This window comes from Mirounga angustirostris, unplaced genomic scaffold (genome assembly GCF_029215605.1).
Source record: "Mirounga angustirostris isolate CCGP_5_RB_7025 unplaced genomic scaffold, mMirAng1.0.hap1 SCAF_6, whole genome shotgun sequence".
NCBI lineage: Eukaryota > Metazoa > Chordata > Mammalia > Carnivora > Phocidae > Mirounga > Mirounga angustirostris.
In genome coordinates, this window is record NW_026991714.1 from 5,307,018 (window position 1) to 5,322,431 (window position 15,414).

The 15,414-nt window shown below is 45.3% G+C and overlaps 1 protein-coding gene across 4 annotated transcripts in view; it reads right to left on the minus strand.

The window, feature by feature from the left end:
- F11R (F11 receptor) overlaps positions 1–15,414 on the minus strand; it is a 47,803-nt gene that overhangs the window by 31,348 nt on the left and 1,041 nt on the right. Inside the window, exon 1 of one of the 4 annotated variants that reach the window (XM_064593788.1) lies at positions 14,002–14,227. The exons of 1 other annotated variant lie outside the window; for it this stretch is intronic. In XM_064593788.1, coding sequence (XP_064449858.1) covers positions 14,002–14,077 — 76 coding nt within the window. In that variant the 5' untranslated portion in view covers positions 14,078–14,227. Of the gene's footprint in view, positions 1–14,001; positions 14,228–15,414 lie in introns of those variants that run through there. 2 more of the 4 variants (XM_064593789.1, XM_064593790.1) reach the window with 2 other exon arrangements.

Here is a 15,414-nt window from a genome sequence, read left to right on the forward strand (position 1 = left end):
TTCTTTCCCTTTTTTTTTTTATTTTTTAAATATTTATTTTTATTTTTTATTTTTTATTTATGAGAGAGAATGTGAGAGCTGGGGGAAGGAACAGACAGGAATGGACAAGCAGACTCCAAGCTGAGCTGGAAGCCTGATGTGGGGCTCGATCTCACGACCCTGAGATCATGACCTGAGCTGAAACCAACAGTCTGATGCTTAACTGCCTGAGCCACCTAGGTGCCCCTTTTCCCCTTTTTATACCATACTTTTATAAGCCATGCTGTTTCTCAGAAAAACCGTGGCTTAATAGGGGAAAGACTTTTAAAAGTCAGGTCCATTTTACCTGTGAATTATTTCCAATACATTGTATCTGTATATTTGGCATTACATTTTAATGTCAAATTTATAACCAAACGTAATAACCGATTAGAAATTAAATCAAATAGCCCTCACTTAATTGAAAACTGAGCACTTGGACATCTCTTACTCAGCTGTTATTGGGAATGAAATGAAAGCTGATAATGAAATGCTTTGATTTTTGTCCCAGCTTTCTCTGCTTTGATGATGGGAACTCGGTTTTTTTAAGATCCTCAAATTTTACAACTTGACACCTGTGATGTGCAGCGTGATGCTCGAGCCTGATCTCCCTTCAGGAATGAAGAACTTGTTTTCCAGCTGCTGGGACTTCTGCCAGATGAAGGCCCTAAGCTACCAGCCATTTTGAGGACAGGCAGAGGGGCGTGCCTTCCACATGGGGCAGGGGCAGCTGGTATCCAGTGCCTCACCAATGAATGAGAGGAGGAAGGCAGCTCCAGGGAGCCCCAGCTCTACTGCCCCAATGCCCCAACCCCCAATTTGGGGCAACACAGAAAGGCTATTCCTGCCCCAAAGCTCCCCTGGGGAACAGGCTGAGGCTACAATGCAACTCAAGTTCTCCCTCCATCCCATCCTACTCCTTTTCCCTTCCCTGCCCTTCCCTAGGTGTGGATCCCAAGAACACTCCCTAATAAACGTCTTGGTACAATAATTGACATCTCGGAGTCAGCTTCCTTAGAATCCAACCTATGACACGACCCAAATAAAGAATAGCTTCTAATTAAACTAAAAACTATTGTCTGAAATAAAGGGCCACCAAAAAAGAAATCACAGCATATGAATTTGGGGATTGTTTCTGCATCACTTCTTTTGCTAAGTTCTTTTGAGACCTCTCAGACCTTCAGATCTAGAACATTCAAGAATAGGGACACCTGGCTGGCTCAGTCAGTAAAGCATGCAACTCTTGATCTCAGGGTTTAAAGTTCGAGCCCTATGTTGGGTGTAGAGATTACTTAAAAAATAGATATATATATACATATATATTTTTAAATTAAATTAAATTAATTTTTTAAAGATTTTATTTATTAAAAAAAAAGATTTTATTTATTTGACAGAGAGAGACACAGCGAGAGAGGGAACACAAGCAGAGGGAGTGGGAGAGGGAGAAGCAGGCTTCCCGCAGAGCAGGGAGCCTGATGCAGGGCTCGATCCCAGGACTCTGGGATCATGATCTGAGCTGAAGGCAGACGCTTAACGGCTGAGCCACCCAGGTGGCCCTAAATTATATTTTTTAACTAAAATTAAATCTTTAGGGGGTGCCTGCATGGCTCAGCCGGTTAAGCATCTAACTCTTGATTTTGGCTCAGGTCATCATCTCAGGGTCATGGGACTGAGTTCTGCATTAGGCTCTGCACTCAGCGGGGAGTCTGCTGGAGATTCTCTCTCTCCCTCTCCCTCTGCCCCTCCCCCTGCTCACACTGTCTCTCTCTCCCCCCTCTTAAATAAATAAATAAATCTTTAAAAAATTAAATCTTAAAAAAAAAGAATTTAAAAAATAAAAAATAAATAGAACATTCAGGAATCACATCACATACAAACACAAACGTCCTGGGCTACAGCCATCCTCCCCGGCGCCTCAACAGTCCTGACCTCCGTTGCCTAGTCCAGCCTTCTCCTGTTTAAAACACAGGGTCTGGGCGCCTGGGTGGCTCAGTTGGTTAAGCGACTGCCTTCGGCTCAGGTCATGATCCTGGAGTCCCGGGATCGAGTCCCGCATCGGGCTTCCTGCTCAGCAGGGAGTCTGCTTCTCCCTCTGATCCTCCCGCATCTCATGCTCTCTCTCTCTGTCTCATTCTCTCTCTCAAATAAATAAATAAAATCTTAAAAAAAATAAAATAAAATAAAAAAATAAAACACAGGGTCTGCCCCTCGGCGCCATCCCAGCCCAGGATCTCAGCTGACCACCTGTGGCCTGATGGCCAATACTCAAGCTCTACTGTGCTTGCGAGTCCCTGCGTTTGTCGAGCCCAGCCTCACCAGCACACCCTCCTTGACACCTCACCATCACGGTCCACATTCCCCCTGTCCCTCCTGAACAAGCCTCTGGAACCAAGCTGTCCGACTCAAATCCCAGCTCTGGTACCTCCTGGGCTGAGTGACCTGGGCAAGCTACCTTAGTCACTCTGAACCTCGGTTCACCTATCTGTCAAATGGGGATAATAACAGCTTCTACATCAAAGGCCTGGGGTTGAGAGTCAAACAAGCTAATACAAATAAAGTGCCTATAACAGGAAGCACCAAATAACTATTATATCTTCTCCTATTATTATAATTATCATCATCTGCCCATAGGTCCTTCTGTACACACTTATTTTTCTGACTTCAAAGTTTTCTTCAATAAGACATATATAAATAAATACAAACTCTGCCTGAAAAATGCTTATATCCCAGCCCACCAAACCACCTGTCCTCTCTCATGGTATCTGCCTTGGAAAGGCTAACTCTTTTCTAGAACTTCCACAGACAGACCAGCAGAGTGGAGGGCTTTCCCTCACTGCACCCTATCTCCCTCAGGACACCCACAGACTCCCTGCCCATTGTCCTCAACTATTTTGTATTTCCCTTGCCTCATCACACCCCATCCCTTTGCCCTGAAGCTTGGACCTGTACTTGGCTCACTGTATGCCCACAACAGATGTCCCGCTAATGCACGTGGTAAACCCAAATAGAAGGAAAATCCATCCTTTTCACGGTGACGCTTGATTTACTCTAAGTTCACAGTAAGAAAAGCCACAAGGTCAAAGGCATCAATAGATTTTTGGCCCCTTCATGTACAGAAAGCCTGCCCTCAATCTTGTACTCCTCCATAGGACTCCTCAGTGTTTTCAGCCCAACACACTCATTCAGTAGATCTTTGGCTCTCACCTTGGAATTAAAATTGCTTTTACCAAGATCACCAGACATTGCATCCCTCAATTCTAAGATGCCCTGATTATATGATATACATCGATTTAATAATAGCTGCTTGGGGGGACATCATATTAAATGTATACCTAGGCTGTAAGTTACATCCCAACTTACAAAACTCTGAAGTAGTCTTAGAATTAAGGATATCCACAATTTGCTTTTTCAGTTCCCTTCAGTGGCCTCTGTAAGACGCCAGGCCCTGCAGACGGTTCCCTTCCTCAGAAGTCACTCTGGGAGCCCCTGGGCGGCTCAGTCGGCTGAGCACCCGACTCTTGACCTTAGCTCATGATCTCAGGGTTGTGAGATGGAGCCCCGCATCAGGCTCTGTGCTCTGTGTGGAGTCTGCTTGAGATTCTATCTCTCCTTCTCCCCCTCCCCCTCCCCCTGCTTGCTCGCTCACTCTCTAAGTAAATAAATAAAGTCTTTAAAAAAAAAAAAAAAGGAAGAAGAAGAAGTCACTCTGCCCTTAGGTTTCTGTGTGCCGCCCTTCTGGGGACAACCATTCTCCTTTTTGAACCTTGCTTTCTCTGTCAATCCCTTAACATGAGTGATCCCCAGCATTTCCTCTCAGGCCTTTTTTCCTTTCCACATTCTCTCTAGGAAATCTCAAACACAGCCCAAAATTCATGTGCACCCACCTAGGGCCAGCTCCAGTCCCCGCCTCCCACCAGAGCTGCAGATGCCTACGGCTGAGCCTCCTTGCGTCCTCTCCACCAGGACTCCACACACCCGCTCCTGCTCCCCTCTCTAGGTTGGTGGTACCACCATGTACTTGCTCACTCAAACCAGAAGCCTTCCCGCAGTCACCTCTCCCTCACTCTTGTCAATCAAACAGCAAGCATTACATCGTCACCTCCCAAATGTTCCTCCAATTTTGGCCACCACTTTTTAGTACCATCATCATCTAAAGAATTGCAACTAGTCTCTCAATTACACTTGTTTTCTCTGTCTTGTTTAATCTTGACCCACGCAAATCCATCCTCCATCCCACTGCCGGAGGAAGAGCTAATATTTATTGAGTGCTTACTATGTGCCAGGCACTGCTGCAAGCATACTACACGGACCGTCATTTATCCCTACAAGACCCTTAGGGGTTGGGTAATACTGTTATTATCATCTCTATTTTTTTTTTAAAGATTCATTTATTTGAGAGAGCGAGAGAGAATCTCAAGCAGACTCTCCGCTGAGTGTGGAGCCCAATGTGGGGATTGATCCTAAAACCCTGAGATCACAACCTGAGCCAAATCCAAGAGTCAGCCAATTAACCAACTGAGCCACCCAGGAGTCCCTATAATCTCTATTTTCTACACAGGGAAACTGAGGCCCAGAGCAGCTAAAGCAGTGGTGCAGATTCAAATCAAGGCAGCTTGATACCATACAGCCTTCCTAAAAATGCACATCTAACACTTGCTTCTAGTTTTCAAGGATTCCACATTGCCTCTCAGATAAAATCCAAATTCTTCACCCAGAGAACCCTCTGATAAGCCTTTCTACTCTTGCAGTTTATCCTCTAGCAGTAGAGACTCCTTAAACTCCCAGCAAAGAGCAGTTTCACAACCTCTACTTTGCTCCTGCTATTCCAGCTCTGTGGAGCACCCTTTCCCCTCTTTCTTCATCTGGTCAGCAGCTATGCATCTACATTATTTTCCAAGAAATGACCCACCCACCCCCAATCCTACCACAGCCGGCTTCAGACCTCTTTCCTAGGCTTTAACTACCCCATGCAAAACAGGGGCAAAGCACTGCCCACATTACAATGACATCATCTGTGCACAGGTATGTCTCCCCTACCAGACAGTAAAGCCCCAGGGAGCAGGGACCATGTGTTATTTATTATTCTGAGTACTCAGCACTTTAGCATAATGCCTGGTACAAGTTGACATTGAACAACATAGAGTCTTAACAAATTAGGTTATAGCAGACCATTCACTACAACATCTACTTGTTAAAGTTTATCTACAAAGATAAGCCCATTTTTCAAACTGGCAAACGGGGCATGCCCAAATGAAGAAAAAACAAACTCAATCCATAGTTCAATCTTTTTAAATTTTTTAATGAACTGTTCTATTATCGGGGGCAGGGGAAAGATGACTATTCCATTAATCTTTTTCTTTTGTTACAGATTTATTTATTTAAAAAAATATTTATTTATGTGTGTGTTGGGGGCAGAGCAGACTCCCCACTGAGCAGGGAGCCCCAGTTCAGGGCTTGATCCCAGGACCCCGGAATCATGACCTGAGCCAAAGGCAGATGCCCAACTGAGCCACCCAGGCACCTCTCCATTAATCTTTTTCTTAAACTTAGCTTCAGAACTTAAAAATTAAGTGGTTTTTTAAGATTTATTTTTAAGTAATCTCTACACCCAACGTGGAGATCAAGCCCTCCAAATGCCCCCAAAATTAAGTGTTTTTAAATTTCATAGTTTTGAAACAGAATGAAACTTCTCTGCACATGGGCAATTTCCAGCAGCCATTTTGCAATAGGGACTGATTTCTGCCCCTGGGTTGCAGCACGTCTGCAGGTGTCTGCAATGCACAAAGGTAGAGGCTGCTTTCTGCATCCACGGAGGTGTGCAGACAAAAGTGGAAGTGCCAGGAGGTTTTTGATGCAAGGTCTACAAGGGCTCAGTCAGTCAGGTGTCTGCCTTCAGCTCAGGTCATGATCCCAGGGTCCTGGAATCGAGCCCTGCGTCGGGCTGCCTGCTCAGCCAGGAGCCTGCTTCTCCCTCTCCCTCTGCCCCTCCCCGTTTGTGCTCTCTAATAAATAAATAAGATCTTAAAAAAAAAAAAAAAAAGCACCCAACTCGTGATTTTGGCAAGTGTTTGGCTGTATGATCTCACAACCCGGGGAGATCAAGCCCCGAGGCAGGCTCTGCCCTCAGCGGGGAGTCGGCTTGGATTCTCTCCCTCTGTCCCTCCCCCCATTCATGCATGCTCGTGCTCGCTCTCTCAAATAAACAAATATTTTTAAAAATAATAAAAAATAAAACAGCAGCAGAAAGTGGGGGAAAGATGTGAATCCATTTAAAACACCCCCACTCTCTTCATGACCACAAGAACAACCAAGAGACTCCAAGTAGGCCCAGGTCAGCTTAGGAAGAGACTCTGATCAAAGCATTGCCCTTTCTGCAGAGGTAATTTTCAAAATGGTTTATGCTTGTTATAGACTGAATTGTGTTCCCCCTAAACCCTAGTACCTCAAAATGTGACTGTATTTGGAGATGTGGCCTTCCACAAGATAATGATGCTAAAATAAGGCCCTTAGGACATGCCCTAATCCAATCTGGTGTCCTTTATACAGAGAGACACCAACTGTGCTCCTGCAGAAAGGACCAGCAGCAGGAGTGTGGCTTCACAGGAAACCGACCCCCAACAGCACTGTGCTCTTGACCTCCCAGCCTGCAGAACTGTGAGAAAGTAAATCCCTGTTGGGGCACCTGGGTGGCTCAGTCGGTTAAGCATCTGACTTCAGCTCAGGTCATGATCCCGGGGTACTGGGATTGAGCTCCGCATCCAGCTCTGAGCTCAGTAGAGAGTCTGCTTCTCCCTCTTCCTCTTCCCCTCTCCCAGCTCATACCCTCTCTCTCTCTCTCTCATAAATAAATCAAATCTTTAAAAAAATTTTTTTTAATTAAAAATCTTTACAAATTAAAAAGAAAATAAATTACTTTTGTTTAAGCCCCAGTCTGTGACATTTTGTGATGGCGGCCCAGGTGGATGAATACACAGGTCTAAGTTGAACTTCAGCAGTGGGCATTCTGGCTGAATCCCCAGTGACTACAGCCTTGGCTTAGGTAATTATGATGACATTTCCACATAGTGAAAGAATCAACATTCTGCACAGCAAAGGAAACCATCATCAAAATGAAAAGGCAACCCACTGAATGGGAGAAACTATTTTGCAAATCGCATATCGAATAAAGGATTAATATCCAAAAAATTCAGAACATATAAAGAACTCCCAACTCAACAGCAAAAAAACCCACACAATGCAATTAAAAGATCTCTGGGCAGAGATCTGAATAGATGTTTTTCCAGTGACATACAGACAGACAGCAGGTACATGAAAAGATGCTCAACATCACTCATCATCAGGGAAATGCAAATCAAAACCACAATGAAATGTCACTTCCCATTATTATCAAAAAGACAAGAAGTAACAAGTATTGGTAAGGATGTAGAGGAAAGGGAGTATCTGTGCACTGCTGGAAGGAATGCAAACTGGTACGGTACGCCACCCTGGAAAACAGTATGGGGGGGGTTCCTTAAGAAAGTAAAAATAGAACTACCATATGATCCAGCAGTTCTACTACTGGGTGTCTATCTGAAGAAAATAAAACCACTACTTCAAAAAGACACATGCACCCCTATGCTGACTGCAGTATTATTTACAGTAGCCAAGATACGGAAACAATCTAGGTATCCATCAATGAATGAATGGATAAAGAATATGTGGTACATATAGGGGAGCCTGGGTGGCTCAGTCGTTAAGCATCTGCCTTCGGCTCAGGTCATGCAGGGTCCTGGGATCGAGCCCCGCATTGGGCTCCCTGCTCAGCGGGAAGCCTGCTTCTCCCTCTCCCACTCCCCCTGCTTGTGTTCCTTCTCTCCGTGTCTCTCTATCAAATAAATAAATAAAATCCTTTAAAAATTCTTAAAAAAGAATATGTGGTACATATATACAATGGTTTATTATTCAGCCATAAAAAAAAAATTGAAACCTTGTCATTTGAGTTAACATAGATAGACCTTGAGGCCGTTATGCTAAATGAAATAAAGACAAATACCATATGATCTCGCTTATAATTGGGATCTTAATTTTAAGATTTTATTTATTTATTTATTAAAGATTTTATTTATTTATTTGACAGAGACAGACACAGCGAGAGAGAGAACACAAGCAGGGGGAGGGGGAGAGGGAGAAGCAGGCTCCCCACAGAGCAGGGAGCCCGATGTGGGACTTGATCCCAAGACCCTGGGATCATGACCTGAGCCGAAGGCAGTCGCTTAACCGACTGAGCCACCCAGGCGCCCAAGATTTTATTTATTTATTTGACAGAGAGAGACAGAGCACGAGCGGGGAGGAAAGGCAGAAGCAGGTCCCTGCTGAGCAGGGAGCCAGACGACACAGGGCTCGATCCCAGAACCCTAGGATCATGACCTGAGCGGAAGGCGGATGCCTAACTGAGCCCCCCAGGCACCCCGTAGGATCTAAATTTAAAACAAAAACAAAACTAAGCTTGGAGATGGAGGCGGGGAATGGGTGATGGAGGTGGAAACGTACAAACTTCCCATTATAAAGTAAGTCACGGGGACGTAATGTTTAACGTGGCGGCCATAGTTAGTAATACTGTACTGCATATGTGAAAGTTGCAAAGAGTAAGTGTTAAAGAGTTCCCATCACAAGAAAAAAAATTCTGTAACTATGTATGGGGACGGATGTTAACTAGACTTACTGTTGTGATTATTTTGCAATATACAGAAATATCCAATCATTACGTTGTGTACCTGAAACTAATATATCTCAAAAACATAAATAGGGGCACCTGCGTCAGTTGAGCGGCCAAATCTTGGCTTCAGCTCAGGTCATGATCTGAGCTGGGAGCGAGCCCCACGTCTGACTCCCCACCCAGCAGGAAGCCTGCTTCTCCCTCTCCCTCTGCCCCTCCCCTTCACTGCTCATTCTCTCTCTGTCCCTCTCTCTCTCTCAAATAAATAAATAAAATCTTAAAAAAAAAAATACATATGGCCATCCCGAAGGTCAAAGTAGATCAATTTGTACTAGCACAGAAATATATCCAAAAATATAAAAACAGTATGTAGAATGATCCTATTTTTTTAAATAATAATCTGAGTATATGCAGAACAAAATCCCTAACAGACTCCATGCACACAACTGTGCATATTATCTGAGACCACAGGCAGCCTTTCTTTTCTATCTTCTGCATTTGTGTAATGAGCAAGCATGTATTAAGTGTTTTAATTTAGAGAAAAAGGAAGGGGAAAAGGGAATGAAAAAGGGGGAAAAGAAAATCAGATCATGAGAAGGAGGAAAGAATAAAACAAAGCCAGAAAGGAGAGGCAAAAACACTGATTAAACTTTAAAGGTGGGGGAAAAAAAAACTTTAAAGTTGAAATGAGGTAACAGGTAAGTAAGAAATATGAGATTAGGGGTGCCTGGGTGGCTCAGTCAGTTAAGCACCTGACTCTTGATTTTGGCTCAGGTCATGATCTCAGGGTCCTGAGATGGAGCCCCACATCTGGCTCCCTGCTCAGCACAGAGTCTGCTTGAGATTCTTTTTCCCTCTCCCTCTGCCCCTCCTCCCACTTGTGCTCTAAATAAACAGACTAATTAAATAAAATCTTAAAAAAAAAAAAAAACAAGAAAGAAATGTAAGATTACTATACCATCAAGATCCTGGAGAGTATAGGTGAGTCTGATAAATTTCAAGGAGAGAAAAAGGGTGACAGCGCAGGTACCTGGAAATAACTGTAGTTGACAACAGTAGGTAGGCGGAGTGGCACAAGGGGGTGGGAGTGGAAGAGAAGGTGAGTTGGGTAAAGAGAAGGGGAGGTGGTGATGTAGCCACTAATACCTAAACCAATCCCTACATGCTTTCGTACATGTCAGAAGAGAGTTGGTGGTGTAGAAATCTGTAGGACTGAGCATATAATTCCTGAAAATCACTATGTATCTGAATAATAACACAACTGTGGCAAATTGTGTTTTCCAAAATAGACCAATGGATCTATATGTTTATCTCATCCCACATGCTTTCCTTACGCTGGGACTAAAGTAGAGTCTAGGTTCCCTCCTCTTGAATCTGGGCAAGTGTCATGGCAGAAATGACACAGTGAGCCCTCCCATCAAGGTTGGTGCCCTATGCATTGTCTCCCTATTTTTTTTTAAGGTTTTATTTATGTATTTGAGAGAGAGAGAGAGCATGAATGGTGGGGAGGGGCAGAGGGAGAGGGAAAAGCAGACTCCCCACTGAGTGGGAAGCCCAATGTGGGACTCGATCCCAGGACCCTGAGATCACGACCCGAGCCAAAGGCAGATACTCAACCAACTGAGCCACCCGCACCCACACTGAGCTAATAGTTGCCCAAAATCATACAGCTATAAACAGCCAAGTGGGAAGGGAATCCTTTTTTTTTTTTTTTTTAAGTAATCTCTACACTCAATGTGGGGCTCAAACTCACAACCTGGTGATCAAGAGTCTCGCTCTACCGACTGAGCCAGCCAGGGATCCCACGGTGGGAGGGGAGTCTTAACCCGAGTCTGCCTAATTCTGAGGCTCCAGAAGCATGATGCTATAGAGCATCTCCACCAGACAAGCAAGGAAAGCCCACTCAACCTTCAAGATCCTGTTCAAATGCCCCTTGATCCATTATGACTTTCCCCAGTCAACATTAATCTCTCCCCAACTTCTAGGAATATAGTCTAAGAAAATAATCAAAGGTTAAGCTTAAAGATGTTTGTACAGGGACAGTTTCATTTATTTAGCATAGCAAAGAAAAAGAAAACCTAAAAGTCCAACAAAAAGTGAACAGTTAATTATAATATAGCCATGCAGTAGAATACTATAGAATGGAGGTTGTTTAAAGCACATTTTGCTTAAAAATACATATACGTAATATATATATAAAGTATATATACATATATATCATATTATTCATAGAGGAAAGACTGCAATTAAACACAAGTACTATTTATTTCTTGATAATAGGATTACATGTGATTTTTATTTTCTCTGTATTTGTTTTCCCATTTTTCTGCACTGAGCACGTTATTTAATAAAAATTTATCTTTTTAAAAACTTTATCTCGGGCGCCTGGGTGGCTCAGTCGGTTAAGCAACTGCCTTCGGCTCAGGTCATGATCCTGGAGTCCCGGGATCGAGTCCCGCATCGGGCTCCCTGCTCGGCAGGGAGTCTGCTTCTCCCTCTGACCCTCCCCCCTCTCATGCTCTCTCTCTCTCATTCTCCCTCTCAAATAAATAAATAAATAAAAATCTTAAAAAAAAAAAAAAAAAAACTTTATCTCTTTCCTTGTATGCTCCCAAAACATTTTGTACTTCGATGACAGCGCCTGGCATACTCTGTCGCTTGCTGCTTAGTCAATATATGTCTGTAGTCCTTGGGAAGAGAATCCAAGTTGTTTGTATCTCCCCAGCTCCTAGCACTGTATTTGCCCAGAAAAGTGTTCCATGCTCCCCACTGAAGCATACCGTGATAAAGTGGTCACAGAGGGCGAAGGTGTCCAGACTTAACAGAACCCACCAACAACCACCCTTGTATATGCAGATCAAGCCCACCACAGAAAAGCTTCCTTCTACTGCTTTATTAAGAAACCTTTGTTTCCTCTATACATCCTGTTAATTATTAGAATGTTCCTTAAGTTGCTTTTGTACCATGAATTTGTTTGAATTCCATTTTTTTTTTAAGGGAAGGAAAAGGAGGGAAACCAGCCAGCCAGCCAGACTCTGGTTTTCTCTAAGAATGCACCCGAACTTCCCCTCTAGGCATACGAGCTTCATAGGCCCCTCCAGCTGTATGGGAGCTACAGCTGTGGAATGAGGAGGAAAGCCAGGGCCTCCGGCTCCGAAAGGGTACTCAGTTTACCTAAGGTGGGCTAACTGTTTCCAATGCCCCTGGCTCCCCTCAGGACTTCTTGATATCAAGTGTGATTCACTGCTTTATCCCTTATCTCTAGCAGGGCGCTCAGAACACTGGAGACACCAACATTTCCTGGATTAACAAATGAATTTGACAAAGCAATACCATTAGAACCTGGACCTAGGGCTTCTACCCCCGGTTTGCCCTTTCCTCCTCCCCACCGGTCACCCTGTAAAGACTGAACTCGCTCCTGGAGGTTAGGGTAGGACAGATAAGGAATGCGTGGGCAAGAGGAACACTCTGTGAGCCCAACAACAGGCTGGGCTGAGTCTAAACCGCCCTTCTTGGCTGCACTTTGAGTGACGTCAGTGGCTGGAATGGCCCTCAGGATGGCAGAAGGTGGGATCAGCAGTGTGGGACAGGAGAGCTTTCACTGACTGCATGGCTCCCTCCTGCCCTCTCTGCAGAATTTCCAGTTCTACCTGCTCCGCTCCTCCCCTTCCCCACCCAGCTCCCCAGTACAAGGGAAGGTTATGCCCCGCCCACCCAGGGCTCACTCCAAGGGCCTGGCATCAAGCTTCCTGTCAGCCAGCTGTTTCCTCCTGTCCTACCCCCAACATTGCGAAACTAATGCCATAGCCGGACTTTAGACAGAAACCCTGCTTATCAGGGAGTCCCAGACAGATGAACTCTGAGTTTTCAATGCCTGGAAAAGCCCAGTATGCATCCACTCACGTGGCTTCCCACAACCCACTCCCCACAACGCTGCACCCTCTTTCACAATTACATCTGAAAAGTGGTCATCCAGATCTTTCCTGAACCTCTGAAAAGGAAGCGAGTCTGAGTTTAGAGGTCCCCAAGGTCTCTCCTCAATACTAACAGATGTGAAAAATAAGCTCCATTATTTCCTACTCAATCATGCAAAATGGGTATAGTTTTTCACTCTATCTCTGAGCAAAGGTGTCAGCCCTTTCAGTGTCCACAGAACAGGTGGCCCCTGACCCAGTGACTTGGGGGAGGGGGGTGGGGGGGGCTAGACAGTGGTGGGATCTTAAAGACCAAGACCACAACACCCGTAATGCCCATATGAAAAGATCTCCAGGGTATCCAAAGTGAAAAAAACTAGGTGCCTGATGGAGTACATGCCTGTGGTGTACATCAACGTATTAACCTGTTCTAAGTATAAATAAAACTTTTTTATTTTTTTAATTACAAGAGCTCTACCCCAAACCAAAACTAGCCTGGAGACCCCAGGCATGCCTAGGTCACAAAGAAACTAGAAACATTGTAAAGTGAAAGTGTCCTGGAGCCAGGAGGTACAGATGGAGGGGGGCACTGGAATCCCACTACCGGGCATTTCCCAGTTCCTAGTTCCGCCTGGCTGCCTGGCTGCCTGGCAGTCGTCAGCCGCCACTAGATTTCAGGTTTCGAGGGAACAATTCTTTCCTGGGAGTAAATTCAACCAGTGGTAGAGGGAGGGGAAAGGAGAAGCGACTCACCAATGTACAGTTTGAGGTAAAGCTAGCAAAGCTGAACAGCAAAGGTGGAAGGGCTTGAGTCAGAAATATCCATAGAGAAGACAAGCACTCAGACTGAGCCACACATGGGGCAGCAGCTCCTGTCTTCCGGAATGTCGGGTGGGGATCCCCCACTCAAGTGGGATGGGAGGAAAGAACCAAGGTTCCAACCCAGGCTCCCCCTTCTTCCCCGTGGTTACACCAAAAGTCCTCCTATTCACACATGACCCTGCTATAAGTAGAAATGCCTCTCCCTGCCTGGGAGACTGCTGGAAACAGAATTCTAAGTGCAGGCTCCCCAGGAAGAGGGAGACCGTGTTTTTGGTCACTGGGTGTGCTTTTCCCAAGCCCAGTTCCCTCAGTGTTTGGGCTCCAATCCCTGCCCCAGCAGCTCAGGCTTTCCTCTCCACAAGGCTTCCCAGGGCTGGCGCTGGGCCTTTGCTTGAACTTGATCATATCCTGCCCTTTGTTCTTCCTCCCTGATGGCAGAGCCCACAGTGAGCACAGCCGTGGTGGGAGAAGAGAGAACACGAGGGCACCCACATATGCTCCAGACACCCCAGGGCCAGAGGACAGACCAAACACCCAAGAAAGAGCCCTTACCTTTTTTTACCTTTGCTATTTGGGATCTAGGAGGAGGAAACCTTGCTTCCTTTGACCAACTCTCCTGGGGCAGCATTCTTTCCTCCTCACAAAATCCAAAGGGGTAAACAGCTGCCCAATGATAGTCATCCCTTCATGTACATGTAATGTAGCTATTATCCTGGTCAACCCGCAGGACAAGCATTATTACTCCTGTCCACAGATGGAAAGACTGGGCACTAGTCTAAGATCACAAATAAGGCAGAGAGCCAAACTAGAAACCCGGTGAGGTCATCTGATTCCTATTTCCATCCTCATTTTACTAATCAAATTCCTCCCCCCAGGTCTAGCTGGATTTAAATGTGATATGGTCAGTTCCCCCATCCCCTGGGCATGTCACTTCCCAGGACCCACCGTCCTGTCAAGCTAATGCAACATCACCTCTGGCTCCATGTGAATCCCTGAACAGACTAGAGGACATGCCCAAGCTCAGAATGGGGCTATCCCAACTCTTTCAGTGCCAGTATGGGCTACTGGGGGATGTCACAATGCAGAAAATGAGGAGAGAAAAAGAAAGAGGAGAAGGAAGAAGGATGCCGGCTTCAGGAAGCTTGTAAGCCCGGCACACATGGTCGCAGATAGCATGACTGATGAGAAACTTCTGTGGGGGGGGGGGGGGGGGGAGCACTGTTCAGCATGAGGTTGCGTACCAGTAGGAGCACCACAAAGAACCAAAGAAGGCCCATGGGTGTCATGAGCAGTTCTAAAATACAGGCAGAAGAAAGAAAGGTGGAGAATAGGTGAAAAATGGAAACTGAATCAAGGAGGAAAGTGGAGGCATAGAATGAAAAGGACAAGCGAGAGAAGGTAAGAGAGTGGATCCGGGGGCGTTATGCCAAACTTGTTTGAGATCATGGTTCCTGTGCCACAGGGTGCTTGAGATGCTGGATCCAGCAGTGGAAAAAGGGGCTCAGGAAACTTTGGTTCCATTCCCAGGTCCTTTCGTCAATCTGGAAAAGTCATTTCCCCTCTTTGGACCCGTTTCCGTATCTGTACAATAGGGAGAGGGTTAGACTTGCCTCTGGTCCAGTTTACCCCAAGGGCTTATGTTTTTGTGATAAGGGACAAAGAAGCTGTCAATCCACCCGCCTAAGAGCAGGGAATCCATTTCCACCCTTCAAAACTGAGCAAAATGAACTGCCTTATAACCACCAATGCTATTGTAACTGTTCATTTCTTTTACACTTTCTAAAGCATGGACCTCGAGGGAAAAACAAAGATTCCTACAGATCACCTACTGACACAAGAATCCACAGAAGCACACTTACAGGCACTCATGAATCTGACAATATACGTCCAGCTGGGGACACAGGGTGCCTAACTGGGTGACCCAAACCATACACTCAGTCCGCCCAAACCTATCTATAGACAGAG